Source organism: Pseudomassariella vexata (assembly GCF_002105095.1).
Source record: "Pseudomassariella vexata strain CBS 129021 chromosome Unknown BCR38scaffold_10, whole genome shotgun sequence".
Lineage (NCBI taxonomy): Eukaryota > Fungi > Ascomycota > Sordariomycetes > Amphisphaeriales > Pseudomassariaceae > Pseudomassariella > Pseudomassariella vexata.
In genome coordinates, this window is record NW_024467965.1 from 1,875,825 (window position 1) to 1,888,482 (window position 12,658).

General features: G+C 51.3%; 3 protein-coding genes and 1 non-coding gene across 4 annotated transcripts; all 4 read right to left on the minus strand.

Annotated features, from left to right (window-relative positions):
* Positions 1 to 1,489: 1,489 nt before the first annotated feature.
* On the minus strand, positions 1,490 to 2,289 carry BCR38DRAFT_38740 (uncharacterized protein). The gene has a single exon (XM_040857506.1). The coding sequence runs from the start codon at positions 2,073 to 2,075 to the stop codon at positions 1,584 to 1,586; it is 492 nt and encodes a 163-aa protein (XP_040713797.1). The 5' UTR covers positions 2,076 to 2,289; the 3' UTR covers positions 1,490 to 1,583.
* A 213-nt stretch (positions 2,290 to 2,502) lies between these two features.
* On the minus strand, positions 2,503 to 3,624 carry BCR38DRAFT_487461 (transcriptional activator of glycolytic enzymes-domain-containing protein; the record flags this gene model as incomplete). Its single annotated transcript, XM_040864160.1, has 2 exons — positions 2,503 to 3,078; positions 3,154 to 3,624. The coding sequence occupies 2 exons, from the start codon at positions 3,622 to 3,624 to the stop codon at positions 2,503 to 2,505; spliced, it is 1,047 nt and encodes a 348-aa protein (XP_040713798.1).
* Positions 3,625 to 4,406: 782 nt separating this feature from the next.
* Positions 4,407 to 4,478, minus strand: BCR38DRAFT_t243. Its single transcript has one exon. It is a non-coding gene; the product is annotated as a tRNA-Gly (tRNA).
* Positions 4,479 to 7,276: 2,798 nt separating this feature from the next.
* On the minus strand, positions 7,277 to 7,969 carry BCR38DRAFT_323778 (uncharacterized protein; the record flags this gene model as incomplete). Its single annotated transcript, XM_040854789.1, has 1 exon — positions 7,277 to 7,969. A coding segment is annotated over one exon (693 nt), but the record flags the coding sequence as incomplete, so codon positions are not given.
* Between the last annotated feature and the right edge of the window lie 4,689 nt (positions 7,970 to 12,658).

Sequence of the window (12,658 nt, forward strand, 5' to 3'; positions counted from 1 at the left end):
ATACTGCCCTTTCAGATACTCAACTCCACATTCAGCACCTAGTACACCCACGGGTGAAGCCCTTATTTCATCAAAGGGCCATGTCCCTCGACATTTCTGCAAGAGCTCTCTGCAATCTGTGGGAGTAGTAGTAACCCGAGGTGCACACGTCACAAAGGTGCACGTTGCGAGCATGCCGCTGCTTCATGGTGGTGCAAACAAATTTGTCTTTCCAAACGAAAGGAACTTCAGATGCCAGCTGCAATCAGGCAGGAGCAGGTTTCACGAATCTTTGCATGGAAAAAATGGCTTGTTAACTCAACGAATGATGCCTCGGGGATGAAAGCTTTGTTATCAGGTGGCTGGGAACGAGTGCATATGACCGCGCAGACGAGCTACTACTTGGATCACGAAGGCATATCACATATAGCTTTCCCAACCTCTCTCCGAGTTCATTATGCCATGTCGTAGCTTTTTCTCCATCAAACTGTACGACGAGAAGTGCGTCTAGTGTATTCTGAGTACTTGCATAAGGCAGGACCCCTATTTACAATTTCGTGATGATCAATACTGATTCCCCAGCATTACGACGTTACTATTGAGTTGATCGGGCTATCCTAGAAGTGGCTCGAATAGCACCCCTATTAGAAATGGCTGGGCAATAAATGGTATTAGGGAGTACTTCTTAACAGCAACGTGGTGGCAGCAAGTAGAAGAAACAACACAGTATCTCTGTCTTAGACCAAGTCCAAATCAAACTTGATGACACAGGACCTCTGTCATTAAAATCCAGTCAATGTTGAACTCCTTATTCTCGCTTGCCTATTACTCCAACCCCCCTGAATGAGTCGGGAGATGATATTCAACTTCGTCTTAATCAGATCTCACGGACCCTCCTCACCCCAGCACCCGTGAGCCTTGCACAGCGTACGATCCAGCTTCGCCATTCCATTATCAATCACCATTCCTTGCCAATACGACAGGATTAACTTCAGCGCAATATCCCTCCCTGATATCCAGGACGGCCAATAACCTCCCGGCCAACAAAAACAATACCCATCCGCCAGTCCACTGCCCTCCAAACGCGACTATCACCAGGATGTCATCTTCTACTTGCCCTGCAATAGAAACATTAAGTTTGTAGTCAGGCTTACGTAGAAAAGCGACCGGCGGTTCTGCTATACTTGACTTCTAGCCAGTCGGGTGCGGAAAAGGAGGCGATGACTCTGCTGTCCTGGACACAGGTGGACAGGTTCCATCTCACTGCGAGCAGCCGGCAAGTCATCGGGCGAGTAATTGTCAGACCTTATAACTACCAAAAATACCTCATTCTAGAACGAGTGGGTCCCTCATCTTTTGACGGTCAATTTGGTCCAACAGTAATGTCTTCAACTTCGCCTTGGCCGGATCAATAATCCTCGCCAACGATGGCACGCTCCCCGGCTCGGAATCTCAACATAACTTGGCCACACCGCCGACCTTTGGTCCAGCGCTGCACAAACGTTACCTGTTCCTGGTCCACATCAGCGCGGTCGTCCAACGGTTGGGCATGGAGACCTGGCCGTGCTGGACATGCACCGGTGGCGTGGGGCAGATCGCACAGTCTAGCCAGTTGACCCCGTCTCCAGGCGACGGAAGCGCGGCGATCTTGGGCTGTTTGGAGTTGCTGGTTCAGGTCCTCGGTCGGGCTTTTGTGTGATCTTTCGGCCTGGGCGATGAACCATACGACTCATCTTCAGGGTGTGTGCCCGCTGGGTAGTATGGTTGGGAATTTCGGCGCCGGGTTCGAAGCAGGCGTGGCAGTCGACATGGTTGGGAGCTTCGCCATGGAATGAATTCATTAAAGAGTAGCATGAGAACGCTTGTGATGTGACCGTGCACCAGTTTCCGTGGAATGGGCATTGGTACTCTTGTTGAGGTCGGCATGAGCTGGGTGTAGGGAGAATATACGGATATCTCGCCCTGTAGGCTGTTATTGGATTCAGCATACTGATGGGACGTACGGCTGACATGCTTAGGAGGTGTGTAATGCATATGGACGTACACGCACTTCTTGACGACCGATGCAGATGGTCAGAGGTAGGACTTGCGTGCATTATATCGAAGTGCCCAAGTATGAGATTCAACTTGACGATCTTAGTCGGCGTTACCGAAGTGGCAGTTGGACCAGATCAGCGACCCCGCTGTTTCTCATAGCGAAGGTTATACACATAGCTTACCCCGTTGCACTTGTGAAAATCCCAATAAAGGCTTCAACATCATCTTCGTGCCCTTGGCTCACGGCGTCTGAGATGGTAACGAAAGAAGTGGTTTACATTGCCAACTCTTTGTCCAGCCTGTGAACTCGAAGATAGTGTATAGTAACGACCAGAATTTCCTGAAAGGCCTGCCTAAATTGCAGGACGTGGTACCGCAATCCACTTCATGTAATACTCCCTTGCATATTTTTTCCATGGGTATCATTCAATCCCGCCCAGACCAACGCCTGGTCCCAAGAATAGCGCCATTCTTTCCCGTGCTCTCTTATGCGCCCACGTTGTCGTCCGGAATTCCCTTCTCCTTGCGCTCTTCTTGTAACATGCGAATCAGCTTGTTGATGGTGCCTCCGTCGCGAAGCTTCTCCACTTCCCGAACCGCTGATTCATCGTCCATGCCGTCCGCGATGTACTCTTTAATCTTATCCCATATCACCTTGCGCCTCGAATACCACGTCCGCCCGCGTGGCTCTGGTCTCCATCTCGACCCCCAAGTGGCGTCCAGCTCTTCGATAGCGGGCTGGCCATCCATGCCTTCTTTGTATTCTTTCCATACCTCCTCGACTGTGCCCACTGTCCTGTAGTCGTAGGCAGGAGGCCCTGGTGTCTGTGGGGACTGCGCAGTCCCCGTCTTTGGCACAAGACGCGTGTCGGTATGTGGCGCTTGCGGAGACTGGGGCGGCGGTGGTCTGGAGGGACGCTGATTGTGATGCGATGGTGTCAATCGCGGAGGACCTAGCGGGGGCTGTTGTTGCTGTTGCGGGAGTACGGCGGGTACGGGGACTGCGGTTGGTCGCGACATTCGAGGAGGCTCGGGATACCCTGCGGGCGAACGCTGTAGTTGCTGTGGCACAACGGTCAGCACCCTTTGTTCTCCCCCTCTAGATGGGGCAAAAGACATAAAAAAGAACCATCATACTGAAGCGGCGGCCTGATGCGATGCTGCCTGCCCATGGTAGAAGGCGGCTAGACTTCCACGGAGCTCGTTCAATTGCTGGTTGATGGTGTCGTACTGTGCGGATATGTTTGCGACATACTGCTGGTGTTGGGCCTGGATGCGCAAGATGGTCTCGATCAACTGGTCAGGCGTCCGGCCGATGAGCTGGTCCTCGGACACCATGTTGGGCGGCATGAGTATCGGTTGTGATATCGATTGAGGCATCTGCACCGGGCCCCCTTGCGATGATGTGCCGGCAGCCGACATAGACATAGCACCAACAGCAGAACCGGCTGACGACTTGGTGGCATGTCTCTTGGACGGCGTGGCGCCCGAGCCGGCACTTCGCTGCAGCTCGGATGCAGCCGGACGCTTTGTCCCGGCTCCTCCTCCTGTTGTTACTGCTGAGCCTCCCAGTCCAGCTCCTGCTCCTGCTGCACTTGGTCCTCCCATGGACGGGGTCGGCAGGCTGCCCGACGGCGACGGCAGCATCTTGGGTGGCAATGAACAAAGAAGAACAAAAAAAGAAGGACGAGAAGTATTGCGGCTACCGGGCTAGCCGGGCACTGTGTAAAGTAAGGTAATACGGGAGCAGTGATCCGCTGATATGCAACCGCAAGCTCTCGGACTCTAGACATGAGACACACACAAAATGTCACGTGAGTGGCCGGTAATCTCTGCCGCGAAGAGTTACACTCTGCAGGAGGTGCACAAGACGCATTGTCGGTCGGCTTTACTCGGCTTTTGCGAATGGGCGATGGTAGTGGTCACTCTCAGTTAATCGAACTTGCAAAAAGTCCGGTCGTGGCAACGACGATCTCTGAGAAGATTCTTCCCATGACGTCATTAGATTGCCTTCCAACGTTGGGCACTCAATGCATTTACGCGAAAAGTCCAATTCAACCTTAGGGCAAATTCATCGACTTGAAGCGCGTTTGAGGCTCATAACTTCTATCAGGAGGTTCATGGTTGCCATCAAAGTAGCCACCCTTCTGCAGTCAACCACCGTTTGGGTAAACCAACCGGCAGCACTTTATGCATCTGCCTTGATTTTTGAAGACATTCGTGATCATGCCACCGTACGCGAACGGTACTTTGTGGATCAGGATCGTTAGCGGGACGCTGCACCTGGTAAAACATTTCAATCATAACCACCAGCGTAGTTGGAAGGGTGGGTACGGAGAGTCGTACATTCATGAGTCGAATATTGAGCAGGCAAAAGAAAAGATGATAATTGCAACTCCGGGGAATCGAACCCCGACCCCAAGCTTGGAAGGCTTGGATCCTAACCATTAGACCAAAGTTGCTTATGACATGGTGTACTTGATATGTATTGATTGTTGAAAAATTTCTTCTTAATATTGGTATTACCAGCCAGTCAAGTGTCTACACAAAATAAGCAGTCTCCACCCATTCGGCCGGGGGTAAGCGCATCCGTTTCCCCTGAAATCACATCGCGCAGCAATATCACCCCCAGTGAATACCATATTTGCAGCTACAAGTCGTCACGACCTAGAGAGCACACGTCGTTTTCACCGAGTTAAAGCACTCAAAGTAATACCAGAATCATAAGGTCTTTGACTGAAAAATCCATCGATATCACTCCGTGCATTAACTGTGTTCTGGGTTGGTTGAGTGGCCGAGCTCCCACGTTGCTCCCCGTCTGAGGCTTCCGTGTGCGCACTTCGCGGGCGCTGTTGGATTAACCATTGCCAATCATCAAGGACTTATGAAAACTTCAGCCAGACTGCTGTATGTTTTGACCAGTAGCAAGCCGCCTGATATGTGGAACATGTTGCCAATTGGGACGTCCTGTCACTTACTGTATGCTTAGCTCACCGCCTGGGAAGGGAGTTTAGCTCTCTCTGTTCTGTAGGTGGGCAGACTTATTCAAAGGGGATATGTGATATAAATCCGGTTGAAACGTTCGTGATGACACTTTTATATTGGGGTTTGGTAACCACGCGCAATGACGTACACATCTTAGAAGGGCGGGATAGAGCGGTGGCTATGGCTTCCCGATAAGTGTACGTTGTGAGCTGCTATCGACATTGCCAGTAGAAATCGATCAATCATATGCCAAGTTCATCTTCTTCAGTTATTAAAGTCCTGACTCAGTTTCATGGAACGACAGACAAATCGCTTTGAGCATTATCTCACGGTATCAGTCAAGGTCTCCATGATCTATGCGTAGTATTAGGAGAGTGAAGGCGCTGGAAATTCTTACGATGATTTACCCATGATACGCGAGCTTTGCGGTCGAAGAATGTAACCTAGTTAAGTTCAGATGATGCCTGTTGACTCATGGGTGACTGATTGTAGGATAAGAAGTGCAGACAGTACTTGTATTACGCAGTTGCCCTAGGCGTTGCCTTCTCTCAGACTTGCAAACAGTTGTGCCCTGTCACTGTTTTTATTACAAGACTGATTCCACTTGTACGGAAACAACAGATATAACGACGAAAGCCATATCGTAATTGCAAGAACAATCCATGTGACATTCTAAGTTAGTTTCCTCTCTAAGCCTTCTCCGTAGTCTCTCTAAGATGGGAAATTGAGACGATGACCTCGGGGATTCCTGGATCAGGACAGGTAGTTTTAGGGGCTTTTGTTATTACAATAGCGGCTAAGACTTGGTAGCATTCAAACCTATCTGTGGAATCGGTGGTCTGGGTCATGGTGAGGTACACTTGAGATACGTGGGATATTTTAGTGCCCTTGTGCGGATTCTCCCCATCTCCCCCTCACGCCCCTCCATCCCCCCCACACACACCTGTACTCCCTTCTTCACCTTCGTATGTAGCCGGAATGCCAGTACCAGTGTGATCCCACACTATCCATCTAATTGTTCAAATTGAATATTGACAGAGATTCCTATGATGTAGAACTATTATACTGAAGTATATGGTGTTTCAAAGCAAAAGGGAGGCGGGTTACCCTCCGGTTTTAGCGGTCGACTAGCTACACGAGAGCCGGTGGAGTGTTAATATAGTAGGATGATAACGATCCAATATCACATGCAAGCCTTCCTCCGATTCTGCGTCCATTTATTCCCCAGATCATTATACTATTCAATATGACTTATTTGTTATCTGGACCCTACCCACAGGCTCAAAATCTACTTTTTCGTCACAACTACTTAGATAGGTTACAAACATGATCCTGTGGGGGACATGCACTAACCAGCGACCGCCTTGTAAGTGATCAATTGGTGTGTTGGGTATGACTCATGCGAATATCTTAACACCAATGATTCATTTTTCAAAAATGGTAGAAACTGATATGAATCCTATTCTTATCCTACAGTGAGACTGCTAAGCAACTCCAGCCCTCGAAGCCGTTGCCGAAGTTAGCTCCAACAAACTTGTGCAGTATTGAGTCCCTGGCTTTGGTTTGATGTAGTGCACCGTAGAGAAAGCATCGGCTGAGCCATTCATCATTCAAGGGTCAAGGCAATCGTGCTTTACATCATCGAAACCACTTGGTAATCAATTTTTACACTTGGTGTCGGCAAGGCGGGCAGTTGTCGACGGCATATATTCGGATACAGCCCGGAGCGACGGGTTAAGGGTGCGAGGAGACCATGTAGAGTGTGCCCCGACATCGTGGACTATTGAGTGCAATTTGCCCAAACTTAGCAGAAATGTCAAGACAAAGCATTCGAATGATTCAAATCTATACTGCTTTCTCAATCTATTCATAAAGCCACCAACATTTAAAATTACATGTTGCCATCTCAGATATCGCTGTCTAAGTATGTCTGAACTCCCCCAATAGCTCCGCTTGCTTGACTATACCAATAACATCCACCGCTGTTGTGGTATTGCCAATTTTCCCATCCAGATCCATCCCAATCCAACAAAAGAGAAAGCAAACCAATATTAACAATTATTTCTTTGTCTCTTCTCCATGTGCTACCACATGTGCGTCCTTTGTATATGCGCAGAGCTTGGCTGAACCCCAAGCACAATACATCATATACTCCAATAAAAAGAAATTCGAAAAAGGGGGGGTATAGAACGCCTGGATCCATGCGGCATGCAACGCAAGTTCAACGCTCATCATCAATCAATGCTTCCGATCTGTCGGCCGTCAATCATCGCCCAAAGAGCCAGCCCATCTTCTTGCCGCCCCGACCGCAGTCCTTTCCTGAGTCCTCGCACTCGAGTTCCAGTCGGTATCGCCGCACACTGCCCGTGTCATCATCAAAGGCAACGCGCCGGGTGGACTTAGGGACGATGCAGTCCGGCACTATGTGTCGAAGTATCCACCCCTTGACGCCGCGGCTCGCGGCGTCGATGGCGGCGTATTCCAACTTCCTTGTGTGGTCGCTTGTCCAGTAGTGTGTTGTCTGAGGTGGTGGGGGGTAGGCAAGCTCCACGTCCTCGATGCCTTCATCCTCGCTCAATGTCTCTGGGCTGGGAAAATGGAAGAACCCGCTTGTTTGCTGATATTGATACGATGCGGCTCGTAGCACGGACTGTCGGCTGTCGTTGCCAGTAGTATGGGTGGTTGGTGTTGATCTGGTGGCTCGATGTATGGACGGTCGTGTTTGAGGCCGGGTATGTGGAGAGGGACTCGATGTGAGGGATACCCTACGGTGGGACTCGCGAGAGGTCCCGGAGCTGGCCGATTTGGAATCCGAGGGGGTAGACTCATAGCCCGAGTCCTGCCGGCGCATTGGCACCGGCGCAAATGGAGTGTCGTGGCGCAACGGGGACTTGACGCGGACGGGCCGTGGAGCAGGCTCGTACAGCTCAATGTCGTGGAAGCTGTGATACGTTGTGTCCGAAGCGGCTACACTCGCGGTCGAGCCCGATCGATGGAGATTTGTGCGAGGTGAGAGGAAAGACATGTTGGGAAACTAGTATCTGGCCTCGCTACCTGAAACGGCCCGGCGGAAAGGACTCCTCGAGAGAAAAGAAGGTTTCGAGAGCTTCCAGGCCCTTGGCAAAGAATCGAAATTCGGACGAGACTCTGGGGTCGAAGTGGTCTAAATGTAGTTTCGCTGGATGACCATAAGAGTCTCGTGAACAAAGACCGTTGCTGCGGTGAAGGGATGGACGGCCTCCAATGACAGTGCAGCGCCAGCCAAGTTGCGGTCTGAGTTCCAGGTTCCTAGATGAAGAAATGATGTGTGTAAAGCCAAATGCCAATTTCCAGAAACCCGCGAGAACAGTCCAAGGTGGATACAGAAGAAGTATTGACTATCGGCAGGCGGTCAATGCCGCCGGGTTCGCAACTTGTGACTATGAGAATAGTACTTGGTGGACCAGCTGAAGATTTTGTCGCAAATGCAGGCTCATGTATGCGGACGGTATCGTCCTGCAGGAGTAGCGTCGTTGACCGTGAGGTTCCAATAATATCCCCAGTTCAGATGAACATATAGCCCTCGACCTGAATTGCGACCTGAATTGCGACCTGAATTGCAGTGTAAATTTGAGGATCCCAATACAGTGTCTCTCAAATCGTTCGAGGTCTGCAATGTGTCGGTGTACTTTACTGACTATACATCTCACAGTGACCAGGTGGAACCAGCAATCGTTGTGACTGGATATTTTGTTGAGTGAAAGGCGGTCTGTCGTTCGCTCGTTTCGCTTGTCCTAATCCAGAGCCGAGATACAGTTGTCGTGACCCCGCTCACCAAAATCGGAACCCCACGTTGTTAGTGATTTCAATATGGAACTGGAAGGGGTCGTTGTCTGGAAATTGCGCTACGGACGTAAAATGATCGTGACGGCCTCCTAACGGCTTTGCGCGGTGGTAATAACGGTAGTAGTGCTCAAGGCACCGAAGAAAGTGATGAGGGTGACGTAGAGAAAGAGATGGGATATGAGGCTTCCGCTGTGAGTTTCGCGAATGCTTGGTCGATATTCGTTTTGTTATAGAAAGGCGATCCCTCGTGGCCACCGTCCCAAGACTGCAACTAACCCTGGCCCTTGCCGATCAGTGCGCGTCTACTATGTAGAAGTATGCTGCCACTGGCTGGAATTGGTGGATTTGCGCTTCGGCCGATGTCGATTTGGACAATTATTGATGCTTGGCGACGCCCGGGTCCACTTGGCGATGAAAAGCCCGTCGAACAAGAACGAGGGGAAAGCAAATCGATCTTGGAATCGGAAGACAGGATAAGGAGCCGCGATGGATATGGGAGAGAAATATAGAATTACAAGCAGACAAGCACCGCTGCCGATCAATTTCTGTGTGAGGCAACGGCACTTGTCATCTGCTCAACTTGTGCTATCGTTATTTTCAGCTATCGCCTCTGTTGCAGGGGCACTCGTCTCTCTCTTCACATGTTTTGTCTCGTCCTGTGTTGCCAGCCAGTTAGCCAGCTCGAGCTCAAGAGAAGCTGGATGACTCCACGCGCTTGAAGGTTGTGTTGCCACAAGCCATCGACAGAGTAGCATCTGGGCGCGGCGTCTGGCTTTGCTGTCAACCTGCCATCCGAACGTCCAATCGTCGCTTGTCGCGCTCCCGCAGGTGAAACTGTAAAGGCGTTATTTTGGGGATGCACTAGTCTTCCCGAGGTATCACAGAGCGTGGTGTCCGGCCCAATGACCGAAGGCCTCGGGCCCATCCTATTTGGGCAAAATAGCATCGCCCCAATGCCGAATGATGGTTGGACGCGAACTTGACGCGCAACTGGATACGAGCGAACCTGCGCATCATCGTGACTATCGCGAATCCAAGGTGGTGGAAGCCGCAGTCTCGTGCAAGCAGCGCAGAGCAGTGATTTCCCAACGGGCGCACGCATTGAACTCGACAACCTCGATGTGCCGCTCAGTGCAGTCTGTGGGGATCTTTTGGAGGATCCGTCGCTTGCTTCATATGGCGATGGCGTCGGATGATTGAGTAGCTTTCCCGTCAACGAACGGCACCGCTAGGCTAACTTCACTGAAGAATGCGGGAGTCCCCGGCGTAACTCTCGAGGGCCGGGAAGTATTGTCACCGTCGAAGCTACGTTAAACAGGACCTGCAGATTGATCTTCTAGTCACATGTGCATCTGGCCACTCTGTCCCACAACGGCCTTGTGCCAGTGACTTTGCTCCGGTGACGCCGCTTCGCACGCTTGAGCTTGTGCAGCGTCGGAACTGGGGATGGGAGATTCGATGCCTTTCGATTGTCGTGGCAGGACAGACTTGTCAACAGACTCAAGAATTCTAGATCATCTCGAAGTGATTCCGGGGCCTACCGGTCTCGGGCCATAGCTTTTCCCTGTTGTCATCAGTCGGTATGCACGTTGCAGGCGCCAGGCGCAGCCACGGTCCGATCTTCTAGATACAATTTCAATAGGTACGAATCAAGACCGTCTCATTCATCTCAGTACGATGCGTCGACCGCGCGAAACGACAAGTTCCTGTCCCCCGGCTGGTGTCACAAGTCTTCAGTCAAAGTGACATTAGACCATTCAATGTTTTTGTTTCTTTGCAGCGGCAGACTTGGGCCAGTCGCTTCACCACTTTATAGCTTACAGGTATTATATGAGCGTGACTCGAAGCCAGCTTTTTAGAGGGAGCTAGGGACAGGGTGAAGTTGTTCCGGCATATCATCGTCGCCGTGGCTACACGAGCGCTGGCTTGACTTCACTGGTGAATCCTGGCTGCTTTCTCAGCCATGCTCCTCCATGATACGTTTTGTGAAGACGTCTCCAGGGTGTCGAACAGTTTGCTCCGCCCAAATCTTGGTTTCCAGAGTGTTGGACATAATCAAGGTGCATGGAAATCTCCACGAGCAAGCAGTGGCCTGCTGTGCACCCATGACCGCTGCCCATGATGAGTCGCGTAGTCTGGATCTTCCGAGTGTATTTTGAGGCTACCTTGAGGGGTGGATTACAAGCTGTTTTCAAGGCTTCGTGGGTTGGTTTGTACACTCTCTGGGGGTCTGCAGGTCCGTAAATGAAAACAAATGCTTTGAGATCGAGCAACCGCCACCAGGCTGTCGTTCTGAGCCGGTGCGATCATCATTTTCCTTTACCCATCGAGGGCACAAATTGACCAGTCGCGTTGATGAGCTTCCGAGGCTGTGGCGTCAGTGGGTTGGTGAAGCAGGCTAGGTAATAGAACCCATCGCCATTTCCGACGGTTTTGATTGATGCCCATGCCAAAGTCGATGGACCAGAGGGCTCTGACGCATCCGCACCACCAAAGAGGCTGCTCATTGGAACCGTGTCGGTCGCGGTCGCCTAGACTTCCAGAGCAATTGCAAAGAGCGAGCAAGCCGTGACGCGTCTTTGGGCAGTGCGTCACTGTAGGTAGGCCATGACTTCCACCAAACGGGACTTGCAGGGATCTAGTTTGATTCCTCGTGCCGTAGAGCGCTGTAGATTCTGGCGGGGCGCGAAGTAGAGAGACTGGAGATGCAGTCCTCGTGAGCATGATTTGGCATATAGCCGAACATGTCGATCGTCCTCGCGGTTTGCCGTTATACGGCGACAACAGTGTTGTAGATCATGGCGATTTCATGGCTATTTCTGTGAGAAACATGCCGTATCTGGCGTGCCAGAGCTCGAGAGGGAGCCCATGACGCATTTGGCGAGCTGTGTTGCAGGCGTCGGAGGCGAGATTCCAGGAGGCGGATCAAGCTTTCAGCAGCCAGCTTAGAATCGGCGAGTCGCAGCACAATTACTCAGCCGCACCATGAAACGCGCCGAGTGGGTTTGGCTGGGTGGAAAACGTTCTGCTCAGTTTGTCAATTTCGTTGACAATCAGCGGCCAGTCGAGTTGCTTGAGTTGTGAGGTAGGGGAGTTGGAGGAACGAGCGCGGGCGGCTTCGCAAGCAATTTGCTTGGCTCAAAGAGCTTGGGCCCCCGGCAAGCATCTACCAGGAAACGACCTCGAGGAAGTCTCGGGGATTCCACACCTCTAAACTCATGGCAAATTCAGAGGTCCGGGGTCATACCTGTTGCGGCTGCCATTTTCGGGGATCGTCTTCAATTGTGTATGCGCTTATTGCCGCTGGGGATCCGTCTTGCAGTTGCCGGCTGATCAGGTCGTTCAACGAAGCTGCAAGCTATAAGCTATATGCGCCGCTCGACCGAAGTTTCGACAGTAGACAGCTCACAATTTTCGACGTCCTTGGGCTACCAGTAGAGCCACGGGGATCTGCAATGCACTTGTACTTCAGCCCATGTTGAACTCAAGAACCAATTGAATAGGATACGTAGCGTGACCGCGGCGTCGCGTCACGGAAGACGGGGCCTTGCAGGATGGCATCTTGTTCCCGTTGTGTATATCTGGAGTTTCTGTCTGCTGGCCTCTTTAGCTGAGGAGGGGCTGTCGATCCGTCTTTAGCAAAGCCGACATCAACAATGACGAATAGCACGACATGTTCATCGAAGTTGTCACCAATACCGGCTGCGATCCACAATCACATTGTGCTCGACGCAGCGCAACGTGATTCCGTCGACACAGATGCCTGCACTGGTCTGATTGTGGAGGGAGCTTCCGGGGCTGGGGAGTTGGTGGCGTCCAAAAGTCAAATTCG

Excerpts from the sequence above, each read along its gene's own strand:
- BCR38DRAFT_38740 (XM_040857506.1), bottom strand. The coding sequence starts at position 2,075 with ATGCACGCAAGTCCTACCTCTGACCATCTGCATCGGTCGTCAAGAAGT.